We start from the raw sequence: 19706 nt of genomic DNA on the forward strand, positions 1-19706 counted from the left end.
GCATATGGATGAGACCACTATATAAATATTTAGCCTGACAGTCTGAATAATTCATAGTGTAAAACGTGTCAAGTGTAAGCATTCAAGCATAATCTAATGAAAGAACTTTACGTAGAGCTTTATCTTTAAAAGAAAAAAATGTATTACATAAATGTTTAACTTTTCTTTTGCAGTATAATCCATCCTTTTTCAAATGAAGATTAACTAGCATGAGAAAATTATTTTTCTAAGATCTGTTTTATTTAAACACACAAAAGTTTTAGCAGCAAGATGAACCTCAGCAATTTTCATAATACCTAAAAATGTTTAAAGTAAGTTGTCTAAACAGACTATAGTGCCATGAAAATATTAGAAACAAAATTCATTGACCTTGTGGTACACAAGTTATAATACCTGCAAGGTTATAAGCAAAATCCTAGCAAATTCTTACAACTGCAAAATGCAGTTTATATATATATAAAACACCACCAAGCCATTACATATTTTGGCTTATTTCCTCTGCGCCCACAGATCTTTGTTACAATACTGAGCAAACTTACGCAAAAATTAGAAAGTAAACTGAAAGAAACTAGTTTGCCTGAATGATGCCTGCTAGTCTACAATAAATAAAAGACAGATTTTGATACAATTCTGTGCTCTTGCTCTGAAAGTAATAAGACCAGTGGATGCCCTCACATAGGTTAGGAATTCACACTGCTTTGGAACTTTTATCAGCACTACTGTAAAGCTAGAGCTCTCTTGATGATTATAGATCTCAGAACAACAAAAAAGGCGTAAGAATTCAGGCTGCATTGGTCCTTTTTATACAGTTGCCACATTTTGGCATTGGCAATAGTTACTTTATAAGAACTGCATTTTGAGTTGATGGATCCGCTTTAAGATTTCTTTTTCGTTTTGAGTAGGCCACTCAGGGCAGTTGATTTTTGTGAGCTTTTGCTCGCCGACCCATGACTTAAAGAAAAAGACTTTTCCATTTCTATTTTCTTCTCTTGACTATCTGGGTTCCGCTTTGCAACTAAACCTGGAGACACCGACCCACTTCCGCCGCTCTGAATCTTAAAAAACCGAAAACAAATTAATACAGGTGCACTATCAAATGCAATATTAAATGCACTAATGAAAGGAGAGAACCAGTAGTGTGATGGTGTATGCGTAGTAGAAAGAGGTAATTTCTATCCAGCTAGATGATGTCATCAGGAAGGAGCCACTTTGGAATAAGTTAGTTGTAATAAAACACTTCAGCAAATCACACCTGCCTCAGCACCTCTTTACCCGGGCCTTTGACACCTGAGACAAATATTTTTAGGACTCACCCTATTTTCTGATTTTAGGTTGTTTTTAATTGTTTTTAAATGCTGTATTTTAAAATTGCTGTAACCCACCCTGGGACCTTTGAGTGAAGGGCGGGTAATTAATGATGATGATACATGGTGTTTGGAGTGGGATGAATCCTGCCACTAGCTACTAAACAAAACCAGATTCTGTAAGCTAAAAGCTCAGTACTGCTAAAAACTCTCAGATGCTCAAAAAATACCAGGAAGAGAATAGCAGCAAGTGTCTACTGAGGCCAGACAAAGGAAAAAAGAAAGAGGTAATGTAAAAGAATTGACACTAAAACAAATAGCAGCAGACCCTGACTTCATCTCACAGCACACATCAGTCCCAGACACCACCAGAGCAGTTTGATTTCCAGTTCCCTGAAGTAAGAACAAAAGACGTGACTTGCTGGATCAGACCAAAGGCCCATCTATCATCCTGTTCTTGTAGCAGCCAACCAAATATCTTTGGTGAGCCCACAAACAGCACAACAGCGCTTTGCATACATGTGATTCCCAGCAACTGGTATTCAGAGGTATACTGCCTCTGACACTGGAGGCAGGGCATAACCGTCATGGCTAGTAGCTGTTGATAAACTTAATTGCCCATGAATTTGTCTAATCCTCTTTTAAAGCCATCCAAATTGGTGGCCATCTTGTAGGATGCAGTTTAACTATGCACTATGTGAAGAAGTACTTTCTTTTTTGTCTGTTCCGAATCTTCCAACACTCAACTTCATTGGCTGACCCTGAAATCTAGTATTATGAATGAAGGAGAAAAACCTCCCCCTATGCATTTGCTTCACATCATGCATAATTTTATACACCTCTATCATGTTTCCTTTTACTCACCTTTTCTCTAAATTAAACAGTCCCAAATGGTGTAACCTTTCATCACAGGGGAGTTGCTCCAGCCCCTTGATCATTTTAGTTGCCCTTTTCTGAACCTCTTCCAGCCTCACAAAATTGTTTGTGAGGGACCAGAATGATATATAGTATTCCATTAAGAATATGCTAGATCAATGGCCCATCTAGTCCATCATCCTGTTCTCACAGTGGCCAACCAGATGCCTGTGGAAAGCCTGCAAGCAGAACCTGAGTGCAAATGTGATCTCACCATAGATTTGTCTAACTGCATTATGATATTGGCAGTTTTATTTTCAGTTCCTTTCCTAATGGTCCCCAATATAGAATTTGTCTTTTTCACAGCTGCTGCACACTAGGCAGATATCTTTATTGAGCTATTCACTATGACCCCAAGATCTTATTCCTGCTCAGTCGCTGCTTCATTTTTTTTTTACAATAATTTTTATTCAAATTTTCATAAAACATACAAAACAAAATCATAAAACATTCAAAGACAAAAAACAAAACAAAACAAAAATGATTAAACAAAAAAATAAAATGTTGACTTCCCATTTGTCGCAGATCAAATCAGTTGTAGGTCTACAATATATAACAATCCTGTCTCTTAAATTATATTATAAAATCACTTTCCTCCAGTAGTTATCTTAATTAATCATCAAATCTCATAAACATTACTTTATTCTTTCCACAAAAAGTCAAAGAGAGGTTTCAATTCTTTAAGAAATATATCTATCAATTTTTCTCCAAATAAACATGTCGATTAATCCATCTCGTTAATAATAATAATAATCTTATTGTCATAACCATAGTCCAAATAAACATATCGATTAATCCATCTCATCAAAATCTGTTAGGTCCAATAATTTCAATAGCCATTATTCCATTATCCATATTAATTCCATCTTCCATCTTCAATAGTCCTGTTAAGTCCAGTAATTTCAGTGTCCAATCTTCCATTATCAGTAATCCATAATAATCTTGCTGTCATAGCCATAGTCATATAATAAGAGTCTGATGGGAATTTCCTCTATCCCAAATATTTTCTTGCCATCAATTCTGAATAAGTTGCTGAAATATTGTTGTAAAGTCATATCTGTGTTCTTCTTTTTTACAAAATGCACTGGCTCATCTCTTGAGAGTTTTTCCATTGTCACATGGCTGCAGTTAATTCCATAGATTTTCTCTATATCAAGCTCCATCACATCATTCCAGTCCAGAAGATTATCCAAGCCATTGATAACTTTATCTCTAATATCTTCATTAATTTCTTCAGAGATAACGTTAAAATTCCAAACAGTAGATTTTATTTCTAATATCCATAAACTCCAGATCTTTTTCCAATTCCACATTTGTTCCAATCTCCAGGGCTTGTATCTTCCCTTTATTTTTTCTTTTCTCATCTCTGATCTCATTCTCCTCTCTCACAGGATCCCCTATTTCTTTAAGCTCCTGCGTCATTTTGCTCAGTTCAATTTTCAGCTCCTTACTGCCCTGTCGCAGGGTTTGTTTCGTTATCTCAATCTCATCCATTATTTTCTGAAACATAATTACTTCCAGATTCTCAGCCACTTTCTTGATTGCCATTTTTAAAACCACGGAAACAAAACAAAACAAAAATAAAGAAGAACCACTTCTTATTTCAGCAACAATTGGGTTAATATTCCAGGCTTGATGACATCACAGTATAAACAGAGCAGCCTGCCTTATCTCTCTATGTTCAAGAACACAAAACAAATTTAGTTCCCAGCATCAAAACAGTTAGTGGCGTCGTGAAGAAGCAGATTCGTCAAAATAAAATAGACCAAAAAGAGAATAGTCCCAGACAATATAATGTTCCTCGGAATAGAAATCCCTCTTCTGTTTATATCTTTAGAATGCACTTCCAGGACAGCTTTTTGCAATAGAAACAGAGATAAGCTGTTAATTTCGTGAATAACAGAGAAGAGTTATAGCTCACCCAGAAGTTCTTTAAAGCTGATTCATTTGACAAATCTCTTTTTGCTGCAACAATTTAAACCAAGTAAAAAAAATAATAGAAAGAAGGGTGCTTGCCTGTTAGTCCGTTTTCTCTTTGAAGAAAAGATAAACGTATCGCATTAATCAGATAGAGCTTGTTCGGAAGTCCGTCCGGCATTGCTGGCTGGACCTTTTCTCATAAATTAATGAAATCCAGTCCTCCCAACAAAAACAGGCTTTTGAGGTTGATCTCTACGTTTCTCCCTGCCCGGGAGAAATTTCATCAGTCAAAAAAAAATGTTCTGACTGATTTATATCTGAATAAGCTTCTTTTGAGGCGGGAGCCCGTCTCAAAAGCAGGCACAAGCGAAGTCACCCTTCCCGGAAGTCTCTCAGTCGCTGCTTCAGATTCCATTAGCATATATGTGAAAGAACGATTTTTTGGCCCTTTAGACTTTAAATTTGCTTATACTCAATTACAGTTGCCATTAAACTTGAATCCCTTTAAACCTGATTACAAGTGAATTACATTTGCCTTTATTGCCCATTCCCCTAGTTTGGAGAGATCCTTTCGTACCTCCTTGCAATCCGTTTTTGTTTTAACCACCTCGAACAATTTGGTATCATCAGCAAACTTGGCTACTTCACTACTCACCCCTAACTCTACATTATTAGTGAACAAGGTAAAAAGCACAGGTCCCAAAACTGATCCTTGGGGGACTTCACTTTTCTACATCTCTCCATTGGGAGAGCTGTCCATTGATTCCTACTTCCTGCTGCTTAACCAATTAGTAGTTACTGATCCACAAGAGCATTTCTCTTATTCCATGACTGCTAAGCTTACTCAGAAGTCTTTGGTGTGGTACTTTATTAAAAGCTTTCTGAAAGTTCAAATACAAAATATCAACAGGATCATCTCTATCTATATGTTTGCTGACACTCTTAAAGAACTCTACAAGGTTAGAGAGACAGGACAGGACATGCTGGTGCTGCTTCAGCAAGACTTGTTCCTCTATATGCTTGGTAATTCTGTCTTTAACCATGCTTTTAATCACTTTTCCTGGAACTGACCAGCTTGTAATTCCCCAGATCCCCCCAGTATCTTTTTAAAATATCCACTCAGGAATTGAGGTGGATCTGAAGAACAAATAACATATTTTTGTTAGGAGATCAGTAATTTCACATTTCAGTTCTTTAAGAACTCTTGGGTGGATTCTATTTGGACCCAGTGATTTGTCAGTTTTTAATTTGTCAATAAGGCCTAGAACTTCATCTATTGTCCCCACTATTTGCCTCAGTTCCTCAGACTCCCTTCCTGGAAAGTTAATTCAAGCAGAGTGATCTGCCCTATATCCTCTGCTGTGAAGACAGATGCAAAGCATTCAGCTTCTCTGCAAACACATTTTCCTCCTTTAGGACACATGCCTCTCTAGACAGTCTCCTACTACAAATGTATTTAAAGAATATTTTGTGATCTTTATGTTTTCAGTAATATGCTCCTCAATTTCTTTCTTTCTTTCGCAAAGTGGGCATTCCTTTGTTTTCCTCACTTGGACAAGACTTTCATTTTCTGAATGAAGACTTCTTGCCTCTAAAAGCTTTCTCAATTCTGCTCATAAACCACAATGGCATCCTCTTGCTCCTGGTGGTACCTTTCCTGATCTGTGGTATATATTCTAGCTGGGCTTCTATTATTGTAGTTTTAAACAACTCCCAAGCATTTTGGAGAGATTTGACTCTCTTGGCTTTCTCTTTCAACTTCCTTTTTTCCAATTTACTCATTTTTGGGAAGTTTCCTCTTTTGAAGAAACATGACTGTGTTGAATTTTCTTGGCTTACTTGGTTCACTTACATATATCTTGAATTTGGCACTATGGTCACTATTCCCAATTGGTATGGTGTTATGAGAAGGACATGCCAGGTAAGGGGAACGCGGCCCAGACATGTAGTGGCTGTGCCTTGTTCCGGTCCCTCTCATATCCGCAGGGTTGTTGGTTGTCCTCTCAGCCAACCCTCAGAACTCCAGCTGCTGCTTCTTAATGCCAGATCGGTACAAAATAAAACCTCCCTCGTCCATGATCTGATTATGGATGAGGCAGCCGATCTGGCATGCATAACCGAAACCTGGGTGGGCGAGCAGGGAGGAGTTAGTCTCTCCCAGCTCTGCCCACCGGGGTATTTGGTTCAGCATCATGGTAGATCTGAGGGTCGGGGAGGTGGGGTTGCTGTGGTCTATAAGAGTTCCATCTCACTCACCAAGCACCATGTCCATACAATTACGGGTCTGGAGTGTTTGCACCTTGTGCTGGGCCAGAGGGACAGACTGGGAATCCTTTTGGTGTACCGCCCACCTTGCTGCCCAATGGCTTCCCTAACTGAGCTGACGGAAGTGGTCTCGGAGGTATTGTTGAGATCCCCCAGACTATTAGTACTGGGGGATGTCAACATCCATGCCGAGGCTTCTTTGTCGGGGGCAGCTCAGGACTTCATGGACGCCATGACAACCATGGGGCTGTCTCAACATGTTAGTGGCCCAACACATACATCGGGGCATACCCTCGACCTTATTTTTGCTACTGGACATGGGGATAGTAATCTGGATGTGGGGAGTCTTACATCTCTCCCTTTGTCATGGTCAGATCACTGCTTGCTGAAGTTTAGACTTTCAGTGGTCTTTTCCCTCTGCAAGGGTGGGGGGCCTATTAAAATGGTCCGCCCCCGGAGACTAATGAATCCTGATGGTTTTCAAAGGGCTCTGGGGGATTTTCCGGCTGATAGGACTGGCGCTCCTGTCGAAGCCCTGGCTAATCTGTGGAATGCAGAGATGACCCAGGCAGTGGACACGATCGCTCCTGCACGCCCTCTCCTTTGTAGAGCTCATACAGCTCCTTGGTATACTCCGGAGCTAAGAGTGATGAAGCAAGATAGGAGACGAGTTGAGCGGAGTTGGAGACGAACTCCCGACGAATGCAATTATGCGCTGGTTTGTGCTTCTACCAAGCGGTCTGTAGGAGCGGTGAGGGTGGCGAAGAAACAACATTTTGCCACCACTATTAAGTCATCTCTCTCCCGCCCAGCGGAGCTTTTTAGAGTGGTCCGAGGGCTACTCCATCCTGGCCCACAGGACATGGCAGATACATCGGTAGCCCGCTGTAATGAGTTTGCTGAGCACTTCCAGCATAAGATCTTATGCATTCATCGGGACCTAGACTCCCATTTTATGACAGCTAGTCCTAATGAGGTGTCTGGAGCAGTCTTGTCATGTTTTGCTGGATGAGTTTCAGTCGGTTCAGTTCGAGGACGTGGACAAGGTGCTTGGACAGGTACGTGCAACCACTTCGGTACTTGATCCTTGCCCCTCTTGGCTTATAAAAACTAGCAAGGATGGAACAGCTGGCTGGGCCAAGGAAGTGATAAATGCCTCTTTACGAGAGGGAGTGCTCCCTGGCTGTCTGAAAGAAGCGGCGGTGAGACCACTCCTGAAAAAACCTTCCTTGGACCCAGAGGACTTTAATAGCTATAGACCAGTGGCAAATGTTCCATTCTTGGGCAAGGTCTTGGAACGAGTGGTTGCTGACCAGCTCCAGGTGCTATTGGATGAAACCGATTATCTAGATCCATTTCAGTCGGGTTTCAGACCCGGTTTTGGCACCGAGACGGCCTTGGTCGCCCTGTGTGATGACCTATGTCGGGAGAGAGACAGAGGGAGTGTAACTCTGTTGATTCTCCTTGAGGCTTGCGGAGTTGGGAGTTGGAGGCACTGCTTGGCAGTGGTTCCGCTCCTACTTGGCGGGCCATCTCCAGAAGATAATACTTGGGGAACACTGCTCGACCCCGTGGGTTCTCCAATATGGAGTCCCGCAGGGTTCGGTCTTGTCTCCCATGCTTTTTAACATCTATATGAAGCCGTTGGGTGCGGTCATCCGGAGTTTTGGAGTGCGTTGTCATCAGTACGCTGATGACACGCAGCTCTACTTCTCCTTCTCATCCTGTTCAGGTGAGGCAGTCGATGTGCTGAACCGTTGTCTGGAAGCGACAATGGACTGGATGAGAACTAACAAACTGAGACTCAATCCTGATAAGACTGAGATGCTGCTGGTGGATGGTTTCTCTGGTCAGACAGTGGATACATACCCTGTCCTGGACGGGGTTACACTCCCCCTAAAGGAGCAGGTTCGTAGTTTGGGGGTCGTTTTAGACTCTTCCCTATCACTTGAGGCCCATGTAGCCTCAGTGGCACGGAATGCGTTCTACCAACTTCGGTTGGTAGCCCAGCTACGTCCCTATCTGAGTAAGGAGGACCTTACATCAGTGGTTCATGCTCTGGTAACCTCACGTTTGGACTACTGCAATGCGCTCTACGTAGGGCTACCTCTGAAGACGGTTCGGAAGCTACAGCTAGTGCAAAATACAGCGGCCAGACTGCTAACAAGAACTAAGCGGTCTGAGCATATAACACCTGTTCTGGCTCCCCTGCACTGGCTTCCAATATGCTACCGGGCCAGATTCAAAGTGTTGGTACTAACCTATAAAGCCTTATACGGCGCGGGACCATGATACCTGAAGGAACGCCTCTCCCGATACGAACCGGCTCATACACTACGATCTACTACGAAGGCCCTCCTCCGGGTCCCGACCCATAGGGAGGCCCGGAGGGTAGTAACAAGATCTAGGGCCTTCTCAGTGGTGGCCCCCGAATTGTGGAATAGTCTCCCCGAGGAGGTACGCCTGGCGCCGACACTATTATCTTTTTGGCGCCAGGTGAAAACCTTTCTCTTCTCTGAGGCATTTTAATCTAAGTTATTTAAGTAAATGTTGTAATTTCTATTTTAGATGATGTACTTTTTATAATTGTTATATTGATCCTGTAATTTTATTATTGTATATGTTTCTATGTTTACCGCCCAGAGAGCTGTTTGCTAGTCGGGCGGGATATAAGCTGAATAAAATAAATAAAATAAAACAAATAAATAAATAAACTTACATCTTGCACCACGCCCTGGGTGCTGCTTAATATTAAATCCAGGGTCTCCACCCATCTGGTCAGTTCCATGGCCAACTGTTCTAGGGCACAGGGCATCCAGAAATTTCCCTTTTTTGTTGTGACTGGAACATGCATGCTCCAGTCTATGTGAGGGCAACTGAAGCCACCCATTACTACTGCTCTTCTTCTGGAAGCCTCCCTGATTTCATTTTCCATCTCAAGATTACCCTAGGCATTTGGGTCAGGGGGACCATAGTATATCCCTAGTACTAAATTACACTTGGGGCCAGGTAAAGCCACCTACAATAATACTGTGGAGGAATCTGCCCCAATGGGTTTTCTAGCTTGTTGGACTCTGTCCTCTTTGGTGCAGAGAGTGAAACCACCTCCAGTACACCCTCCCCTGTCCTGGTTCTCTCCACATTCTACCAGGTTTCTGTTACACCCTTTATAACTATGCTCTCCTCTGAGACCAAAGCACCCCAGTTCACCCATTTGGAGCCTACTGTGAACACCTAATACACGCTCTCTCTCTTCAAATGTTGTTGGCATATGTGTTTTATCCTACTGTGAGTTGGCCTCTGATTTACTATCATGTCCCCTTGCACTCTCAGTGCCTAGTTCTATTCCTTCCTCATTTGAATGATCATAAATATTTTCAGCTTCATTCCTGGAGGGCAATTTGTTCAAAACCGGATGGTCCTCAGCTCCTATCTGCTGTTCCTGTACCCCCACAACCAGTTTAGAGGGTTTTTGATTTTTAAATGACAACAGTCTCATCCTGCCCCAGTTCAAGTGAAGCCCATCCCTTTTGAGCAGGCTCAGCTTGTTCCAAAATGTATCTCAGTGCCTAACAAATCCATATCCTTCCTCCTGACCACACTGTCTCATCCACACATTGTGACAATAGAGTTGTGACTATTTAACTAGGACTGCATGTGGAATCGGTAGCATTTCAGAGAAAGCTACCTTGAAGATCCTGGTTTTTATCCTTCTACCAAGCAACCCGAACAACCTAGCTCCAAGATACTTTAAGAACTACCTGAGCCCCTTTATCTTAGCCCAATCACTGAGATCATCTGGAGGAGTGCTGTTGATCCCATATTACAGATGCCTGACTGGTCTCAACCAGAAAGTGAGCATTTAATGTTGCTAGTCCCATGCTATGGAACACTCTTCCATCAGAGATTCGACAGGAATCCTCATTGTTGACTTTCAGACCTCTCTTGAAGACTTTTTTATCATGACAAGCCTGTGTAATTGTTTAAAAATTTCTTAAGTAGCCAGTTATTTTAATGATTGTCTTTATTGCTTTTAAAGGTTTTATGCTGTTGTACACCCCTTTGATGTTTTGCAAGAGGGCAGATATATCTTACAACTAAGCACTTTATCTACTTCATCTGACTGCCGCTTAAGATTTTTGTTGATATTTTACTGTACTGAAAATGTTTTTCATGTCTGACTCTTTATAACTTAAGTTATCATGTCTGAAGCCTTGATAACTTATTTTATAATGTATTTTAAATATTATAACATGCATATTATCAAAGTGAATTCTTTGCTTGGATTGTTATGTTGTGGTTCAGTGGTTGTTGGGTTGTTATAATATTGTATTGATGTGCATTTTCCCTCATTAATGACCTAGAATTAGAATTAGGAGTGAGCAGTGAAGTGGCCAAGTTTGCTGACGACACTAAATTGTTCAGGGTTGTTAAAACAAAAAGGGATTGCGAAGAGCTCCAAAAAGACCTCTCCAAACTGAGTGAATGGGCGGAAAAATGGCAAATGCCATTCAATATAAACAAGTGTAAAATTATGCATATTGGAGCAAAAAATCTTAATTTCACATATACGCTCATGGGGTCTGAACTGGCGGTGACCGACCAGGAGAGAGACCTCGGGGTTGTAGTGGACAGCACGATGAAAATGTCGACCCAGTGTGCGGCAGTTGTGAAAAAGGCAAATTCCATGCTAGGGATAATTAGGAAAGGTATTGAAAATAAAACAGCCGATATCATAATGCCGTTGTATAAATCTATGGTGCGGCCGCATTTGGAATACTGTGTACAGTTCTGGTCGCCTCATCTCAAAAAGGATATTCTAGAGTTGGAAAAGGTTCAGAAGAGGGCAACCAGAATGATCAAGGGGATGGAGCGACTCCCTTACGAGGAAAGGTTGCAGCATTTGGGGCTTTTGAGTTTAGAGAAAAGGCGGGTCAGAGGAGACATGATAGAAGTGTATAAATTATGCATGGCATTGAGAAAGTGGATAGCGAAAAGTTCTTCTCCCTCTCTCATAATACTAGAACTCGTGGACATTCAAAGAAGCTGAATGTTGGAAGATTCAGAACAGACAAAAGGAAGTACTTCTTTACTCAGCGCATAGTTAAACTATGGAATTTGCTCCCACAAGATGCAGTAATGGCCACCAGCTTGGATGGCTTTAAAAGAAGATTAGACAAATTCATGGAGGACAGGGCTATCAATGGCTACTAGCCATGATGGCTGTGCTGTGCCACCCTAGTCAGAGGCAGCATGCTTCTGAAAACCAGTTGCCAGAAGCCTCAGGAGGGGAGAGTGTTCTTGCACTCGGGTCCTGCTTGCGGGCTTCCCCCAGGCACCTGTTTGGCCATTGTGAGAACAGGATGCTCGACTAGATGGGCCACTGGCCTGATCCAGCAGGCTCTTCTTATGTTCTTATTGTGTTGTGAGTCGCTTTGAGTGTATCTGTGGAGAAATCAGGCATACCAATTGAATAAATTAAAAATTAAAATTTCCCAATACCATCAGTGCCAACCTTTAAAAGGTAAGCCCTACTGAACTCAGGGGATCTCTGTCTGAGTAGACATAGTTAGGATTGCACTGTAAGTGGACTGGGAGTTCAACCAATTCAAAGAAGCATCCTATTCGTACAAAACCTGAAGTTTACCAAGTGAAAACTTTATTCTGTGGAAGATCAAGTTGATGGAATCATCATGTCAGTGCCCTGAAGAGCACAGAGCTCAGAAGAAAACTATTGAGAAGTGGTAGAAGCCTTTGTAGATCATTTCATGGGGAAAAATGTGGTTATGAATGAGCTAGATTTAATCTTTGCAACCAAGGACCCTAAGTACCAGTAGACAGCTTCATAACATCTTTTCATACACTAGCAATATCTCCTTCGTGAGGGCATCATCTAGCAGGAGAGAAGTTAACTATTTCTAATTCACAAAGTAGAGGGCAAATTATTTATTATTAATTATTATTTATTAAATGTATATCTCGCCCTTCCTCCCAGAAGGAACCCAGGGTGACAAACAAAAACACTAAGAACACTCTAAAATATCTTAAAAACAAAAGACTTTGAAACATATTAAACATCTTTGAAAACATATTTACAAATCTTTTTTAAAAAGCTATAAAAATATCTTAGAAAAGTAATTCCAACAATTCCAGCCCACCACTGAGTCCAAGCACCAGTCCTGGTAATTCAGTTATTACAGAGAAATAGAGCGGGGTATGACTACCACTGAGCTCACATACAGTGTATGAACCAGCATCCACTAAAACCTGCTCTACATGCAAATGCCCCAGTTCCCATCATGGTGACATGACATAGCTAAACTGAGCCTTCAATTAAGAAAAAGTAGTTGTTTTCGTAAATATGCTTACATTAGAAGTTGACTTGATAGATGAACTTTTCTTCCTAAATGTCCCATTTGGTAAAACACTGCTGTGATTTTTTTTCTTATGAGCCTGAAGAAAGAATAAAAGTCAGTCTGGTTTTCAGGAGAATTCAGAGACAATGAAACAAAACTTAAAGTATCTGGGGTGCATTGACTCTCCCAAACACAAATCTTGGTTTGTTCAGCAGCGCTCTATGCTATTGTCTAGTTTAGGGATGGGGTACCTTTTTATTCTGCAGTTCACCCTTCTGAGCAATCTTCTAAGGAAAAACGGTGGGCAGAGCCAGAGACAAAAGTGGGCAGAGCAACAAATGTGAATTTTACCTTTGTGCAGTAGGCTAGTTTACACACACATTTGCACACCTCTCTCTGTCTTCCATCCATCCAAGCAAGCAAGAAGCATTAACAGAGTTCAAGGACACCTTCAAGTCATACAAAAACACTCAAGAAGGGTCCAAAACAGGTCCAGAAGGGTTGTGGCTGGGGAGGGTGTGTGGCCTGGGGCGAGTCCCAAGGATCATATGGAGGCCTAGAAAGCTACATTTGGCCATGGGCCTGAGGTTCCCCATTCCTATTCTAGTGTGCCAATTCATTTAATATCAGAAATATCAGGTTAACTTTTACTTGTTTTCTTGGTGTGGAGGATTTGCTGCTGCCACTCTCTGTTTCTGGGTCTGTACTAGCCTCCAAGTTGCCATTGCTGCTGATAGGGCTGTCTTGTCCTTGGCGGATTTCTTCCAGTTGCGTAGTTGATGATGCACCATTCAGTCCATCTTCCAGAATGCCTACTTCTCCACTCTCTGCGCTGATGCTGTCATTCCACTTCTTCATCAACTCTAGGACATTATATGGCCTTTGAACAATATCTGCTTCACCCTAAATGGTAACAAACCATTTAGTTTTCACTATATACACAAAACGCTTTTGTACTTCAGGTCTTGGTTTCTTGAAGCCTAAGTATTTCAACAACAACAAAAATCATTATGGGACAGCAAGAAGTTCAAAGAGTGAAAGTTACTCTTCTTTTAAAAGAACCAATCCTCTGCTTGCAATAATAATAATTCCGAAGGAAGAGCTTTATAGCTGAAACTATCTTGAGTCTTTTAATAAGACCAAGACCAACTGTCCATAGCACCTTTGCATCTATTTTCTCTTCTTTTTGGCCAGGACATTTCAGAAACAGCTGATGCCATCTACCTTAGCCTACATGGTGCCCCCACCAGTCCACACCCCAAGTCTATACCTCACCCCAAGTCTATACCTCACCCCAAGTCTATACCTCATTTAAAGGGTACTAACTTTCCTACAACAGTCCTTGCAAAATGTGGGCATTGTGATTACCATTGTCCTCTTTAAGACTGCTTCATGAGATAGCAAAATGGAGCACTTACCTATGAGCACCTAAAAATAGCAAAGTGGCACACCTACTTGTAAGTATATTGCTTTGATAGTCCCTCTTATTCCTCATTAATCCTCTGTCACAAATATGTAGATACACAAATAGCAGTATAAGAGCAAATGAGACAAGAGAGTCAACAAACGCAAAATGAACTATTACAGAGTGTACCTGGTGCAGACTGGGTTGCCATATTGCAACCCAGATATCACATTTTTTACCTGTATCAATGTATGTGCTTCAGGAGTGGTTGCTTTTGTTTGCCTTCAACCTTCCTAGTCCTGTCACTCATCTCATTTCCCCATCTGTTGAAGGTACAGCAGCAGTACCAGAAATGGTGATCCAGAAGTAGAAGATAATTGCGGGGGGGGGAGGGACTGAGAATAAGCCCAGACTTTACAGGCCATAATCAGCAACTTTATAGGCCCAGGTAGAACTACCCTGGTATCACCTCATGCCAGCTCAGTTGGCATCTACAATACCATCTTCTGTCCATTTCAGTGGTGGACATTGAAGTACAATAGAGAGCAGGCCAGTAGCTCCCACTTATGGCAAAATGCAAGGGTGGCACTGTGAGTAAAGCACCTGTATCTCACTCTAAAGTCACTGGTTTGAGATTCCTGATGTCTTACATACTGCAGTAAAGGTGCTATCTCCTCAAGTTGCAATCTCACGACCTTAGGTGCAGGAATAACCAGAGAGGATTACATTCAAATTGCTCTCTCAGAGAACATAACATGGTCTGAACCATGAAACCACATGAATCAGTCTTCAAATTGCAAGTCCAATATAATCTGATTTTTTTTTTTTTGCAAACCTGATGGTAACATGTTTTCCTAACAAAACTCCACTAAGTTCTCAAGCAGGCAGTGTGTTGTGAAGCATTATTTACCTGGAAGCTTTAGCATCACTTCAGGACAAATGCAACAATATTTCCACAATCATCAAGTGATTTCAACTATCCTAACCTAGGCTTTAAACGTTTCGTGGCAGGCTTCAAATTGGTTAAATAGAAGAACCAGGACACTCTTGAGCATATGACATGAGATACTTTTGATGCCTGCAAATGCAGATTCTATGGAATCCTAAACAATTGTTTTTAGGCCTGAACCAAAATCATGTTAACATTTTGCTTCTATGAAAACTGGATGCCTTACAGTAGTTTTTGAGAGCTGGGAACATGAACATGGGGGATGCAGCACAACGTCTCTACTCAACAACAATTCTGAGTGAGGTCACTGCTTCCTGTCCTTGTTCTGAATTAGCTTTGTGACAATATCTTGTAACCAAATTCAATTGATACATGATATAATGATATGATGACTTACGGTTGTGATCAAGTAGTCAGGAATAAGACAACCTAAAAGGAGGCTCCTAAAGATCAGATCAGGGCAACAAGAAACCATAAGCATGATGGAGAAGGGAGGAAACTCCCCACCCCAGCTTAATACCAAAAATGTTTCCACACGAGCATTATTAATTATTTATTAGATTTATATCCTACCCTTTCTCCAAGTAGGAGCCTCAGGCAGCAAACAAAAGCACTAAAAACACTTTAAAACATCATAAAAACAGACTTTAAAATATATTAAAACAAAACAACCATTAAAACATATTAATACAAAACATCTTTAAAAACATTTTTAAAAAGCTTTAATTTAAAAAAAGGTTTTAAAAAAATATTAAAAAGCAATTCCAACATAGATGAAGACTGGGATAAGATCTCTACTTAAAAAGCTAGTTGAAAGAGGAAGGTCTTCAGTAGGTGCCAAAAAGATAACAGAGATGGTGCCTGTCTAATACTTAAGGGAGGGAATTCCAAAGGGTAGGTGCCACTACACTAAAGATCTGTTTCCTATGTTGTGCGGAACGGACCTCCTGATAAGATGGTATCTACAGGAGGCCCTCACCTGCAGAGCACAGTGATTGACTGGGTATATAAGGGATAAGACGGTCTTTCAGGTATTCCGGCCCTCTTATTGTGCTATTGACTTGATGCCAGGGGCGCGCATTCCCGCCGGGCGCATATACTCTCTGTCCAAACCGGAGCTAGCAGCACTAAGAAAGTTTCTGGACACCAATTTGAAGAAAGGCTTCATTCGTCCTTCACAGTCCCCAGCCAGGGCGCCACTGCTGTTTGTCAAGAAAAAAGGGGGTGAGCTCTGCCCGTGTAATGATTACTGGGTCCTCAACCAGATCACGATCCCCAATAGTTACCCCTTGCCGCTCAACAGGGAGATGCTGGAACGACTGCGATCTGTGAAAATTTACACAAAATTGGACTTGAGAGGAGCTTACAACTTGGTTCGAATAAAGGAGGGGGACGAGTGGAAGACTGCTTTTAAGACCCGTTACGGTCAGTTCGAGCACCTGGTCATGCCTTTCGGATTGTTGGGCGTGCCCGGAGTTTTCCAGAATTTCATGAATGACATCTTCAGGGACTTCGTGGACCATTTTATGATTGTGTATTTGGACAATATCTTGATATACTCGGACACCCCCGAAGAATACAACGCACATGTTCAAGCGGTGTTACAGAAGTTGCCTTTACGCCAAGCTGGAAAAATGTGAGTTTGACCTGATCAATCTTGACTTTTTGGGGTATCGTGTCTCCCCGGCAAGGGTAGAAATGGACCCAGACAAGGTCCGTTGCGTACTCACGTGGCAACCCCCCAAGACAAAGAAAGATTTGCAGCGCTTCCTGGGGTTTGCCAATTAGCCTGCTCCACGAGCTAGAGGGAGCCCCAGCTGACGAAGCGTCAAGGCCCCAGCTGACAAAGCGTCAAGGCGAGTTAAGCAGCAGGGCGAGGAGGCCAGGGCCCCCCACTCTGCCCGTCTGTTCCCTGACCTCAACTAAACCGCAGTCTCCAACCCATTGACGTAATAAACCTTAAACAAAACTATGCAGGTAAGAAGCCAGCAGGGGTGTGGCGGCTTTCCAGTGTTTTGCACCGCCTGCAGCATGTACAACTATCTGCCTGTTGGACAGAAGTCGTGGGTGTGCTCTCGGTGCAATGAGCTCCTGGCTCTCCGGGAACGACTTCATTTCCTTGAGGCCAAGGTGGCGGACCTGGAAAAGCTGAGAGAGGCAGAGAGGTATGTGGAGGAGGCCTTCAGGGACGTTATAGCTGTGTCCCACTCCAACGATGATAGCTCTCCTGCTATCATGGAGAACGATGGTCTCGGGGAAGGAGAGCATCCAGCTGAGGAGGAGGGAAACGATCCCTTAGAAGGGACCCATTCCTTGGGGGATGAGCAGCTATCCTCTCGTGCCGAGGATATATCTCCAGGGGGTGGAGGGATCCTTGTAGTGGGTGATTTGATCATCAGGAACATAGACAGTGGGGTGTGTGATGGGCGTGTAGACCGCAAGGTGTTTCGCCTGCCTGGTGCGAAGGTTGCGGATATCGCCCGTCGTTTAGATAGTTTGGTAGACAGTGCTGGGAAGGAGTCAGTGGTCGTGGTGCACGTTGGCACCAATGACATGGGGAAATGCAGCCGTGAGGTCCTGGAAGCAAAATTTAGGTTGCTAGGTAGGATGCTGAAAGCCAGGACCTCCAAGGTGGCTTTCTCTGAAATGCTACCGGTTCCACGCGCAGGACCAGCTAGACAGGCCCAGCTTCGCAGTCTCAATGCGTGGATGAGACGATGGTGTCGGGTGGAAGGGTTTGGATTTGTTAGGCACTGGGGAACATTTTGGGACAAGCCGGGCCTGTACAAAAGGGACGGGCTCCACTTGAACCAGAATGGAACCAGACTGCTGGCACTTAAAATTAAAAAGGTAGCAGAGCAGCTTTTAAACTGACTGAGGGGGGAAACCCGACAGGAGCTGAGAAAGGTCCGGTTCGGAATAAACCTCCCCCCTGGGATAAAAACCAAAGAAATGATGAAATTTTAAAAGGGGTAGGCCTAGAAGTAGGCATTGTGAGAGCAGGGGCACAGGATATAAATTCAGAAGAGCAAAATTACCACAGGCCTAACCACAAGTGCCAAAGACACTTGAAGAGAGACACTGCTTACAAGTCCCTGTACGCTAATGCTAGGAGCCTCCGAACCAAGATGGGAGAACTGGAGTGCTTGGTCTTAGAGAAGAGCATTGATATAGTGAGCATAACCGAGACCTGGTGGAATGGAGAAAACCAGTGGGATACGGTTATCCCTGGATATAAACTATATCGGAAGGACAGGGAAGGACGTATTGGTGGCGGAGTCGCTCTATACGTGAAAGAAGGCATTGAATCCAGCAAGCTCGAAACCCCAAAAGAGGCAGACTCCTCCACAGAATCGTTGTGGGTGGTAATACCGTGCCCCAGGAGGGACTTAATACTGGGAACGATCTATCGTCCCCCTGATCAAAATGCTCAGGGAGACCTTGAGATGAGATATGAAATTTAGGAAGCATCCAAACTAGGAAATGTGGTAGTAATGGGTGACTTCAACTACCCGGACATAGACTGGCTGCATATGTGTTCCAGTCATGACAAAGAAGCAAAGTTTCTAGATATTCTAAATGATTATTCCCTAGATCAGTTGGTCATGGAACCGACCAGAGGGACGGCAACCCTGGACTTAATCCTCAGTGGGGACCGGGACCTGGTGCGAGATGTAAGTGTTGTTGAACCGATTGGGAGCAGTGACCACAGTGCTATTAAATTAAACATACATGTAACTGGCCAATTGCCAAGAAAATCCAACACGGTCACATTTCACTTCAAAAGAGGAAACTTCACAAAAATGAGGGGATTGGTAAAAAGAAAGCTGAAAAAAAAAGTCCAGAGGGTCACATCACTCGAAAATGCTTGGAAGTTCTTTAAAAATACTATATTAGAAGCTCAACTGGAGTGCATACCGCAGATCAGAAAAGGTACCGCCAGGGCCAAGAAGATACCAGCATGGTTAACGAGCAAAGTCAAGGAAGCTCTTAGAGGCAAAAAGTCTTCCTTCAGAAAATGGAAGTCTTGTCCGAATGAAGAAAATAAAAAAGAACACAAACTCTGGCAAAAGAAATGCAAGAAGACAATAAGGGATGCTAAAAAAGAATTTGAGGAGCACATTGCTAAGAACATAAAAACCAACAACAAAAAATTCTATAAATACATTCAAAGCAGGAGACCATCTAGGGAGACAATTGGACCCTTGGATGATAAGGGAGTCAAAGGTGTACTAAAGAACGATAAGGAGATTGCAGAGAAGCTAAATGAATTCTTTGCATCTGTCTTCACAGTGGAAGATATAGGGCAGATCCCTGAACCTGAACTAACATTTGCAGGAAGCGATTCTGAGGAACTAAGACAAATAGTGGTAACGAGAGAGGAAGTTCTAAGCTTAATGGATAATATAAAAACTGACAAATCACCGGGCCCGGATGGCATCCACCCGAGAGTTCTCAAAGAACTCAAAGGTGAAATTGCTGATCTGCTAACTAAAATATGTAACTTGTCCCTCGGGTCCTCCTCCGTGCCTGAGGACTGGAAAGTGGCAAATGTAATGTCAATCTTCATAAAGGGATCCAGAGGGGATCCC

At 42.5% G+C, this 19706-nt stretch overlaps 1 protein-coding gene across 28 annotated transcripts in view; it reads right to left on the reverse strand.

Moving 5' to 3' along the window:
- Positions 1-241: 241 nt before the first annotated feature.
- Positions 242-19706, reverse strand: part of STK33 (serine/threonine kinase 33) — a 161304-nt gene continuing 141839 nt past the window's right edge. For 27 of the 28 annotated variants that reach the window (XM_061610347.1, XM_061610342.1, XM_061610328.1 and 24 more), the window contains 3 exons: positions 13412-13663; positions 12774-12857; positions 242-1055 (listed from right to left, as the gene is read on the reverse strand). In XM_061610347.1, the coding sequence (XP_061466331.1) occupies positions 876-1055; positions 12774-12857; positions 13412-13663 (516 nt within the window). In that variant the 3' untranslated portion in view covers positions 242-875. The remainder of the gene's footprint in view (positions 1056-12773; positions 12858-13411; positions 13664-19706) is intronic. The other variant, XM_061610337.1, reaches the window with a different exon arrangement.

This window comes from Rhineura floridana, chromosome 2, assembly GCF_030035675.1.
Source record: "Rhineura floridana isolate rRhiFlo1 chromosome 2, rRhiFlo1.hap2, whole genome shotgun sequence".
In the NCBI taxonomy this organism is placed as follows: Eukaryota; Metazoa; Chordata; class Lepidosauria; order Squamata; family Rhineuridae; genus Rhineura; species Rhineura floridana.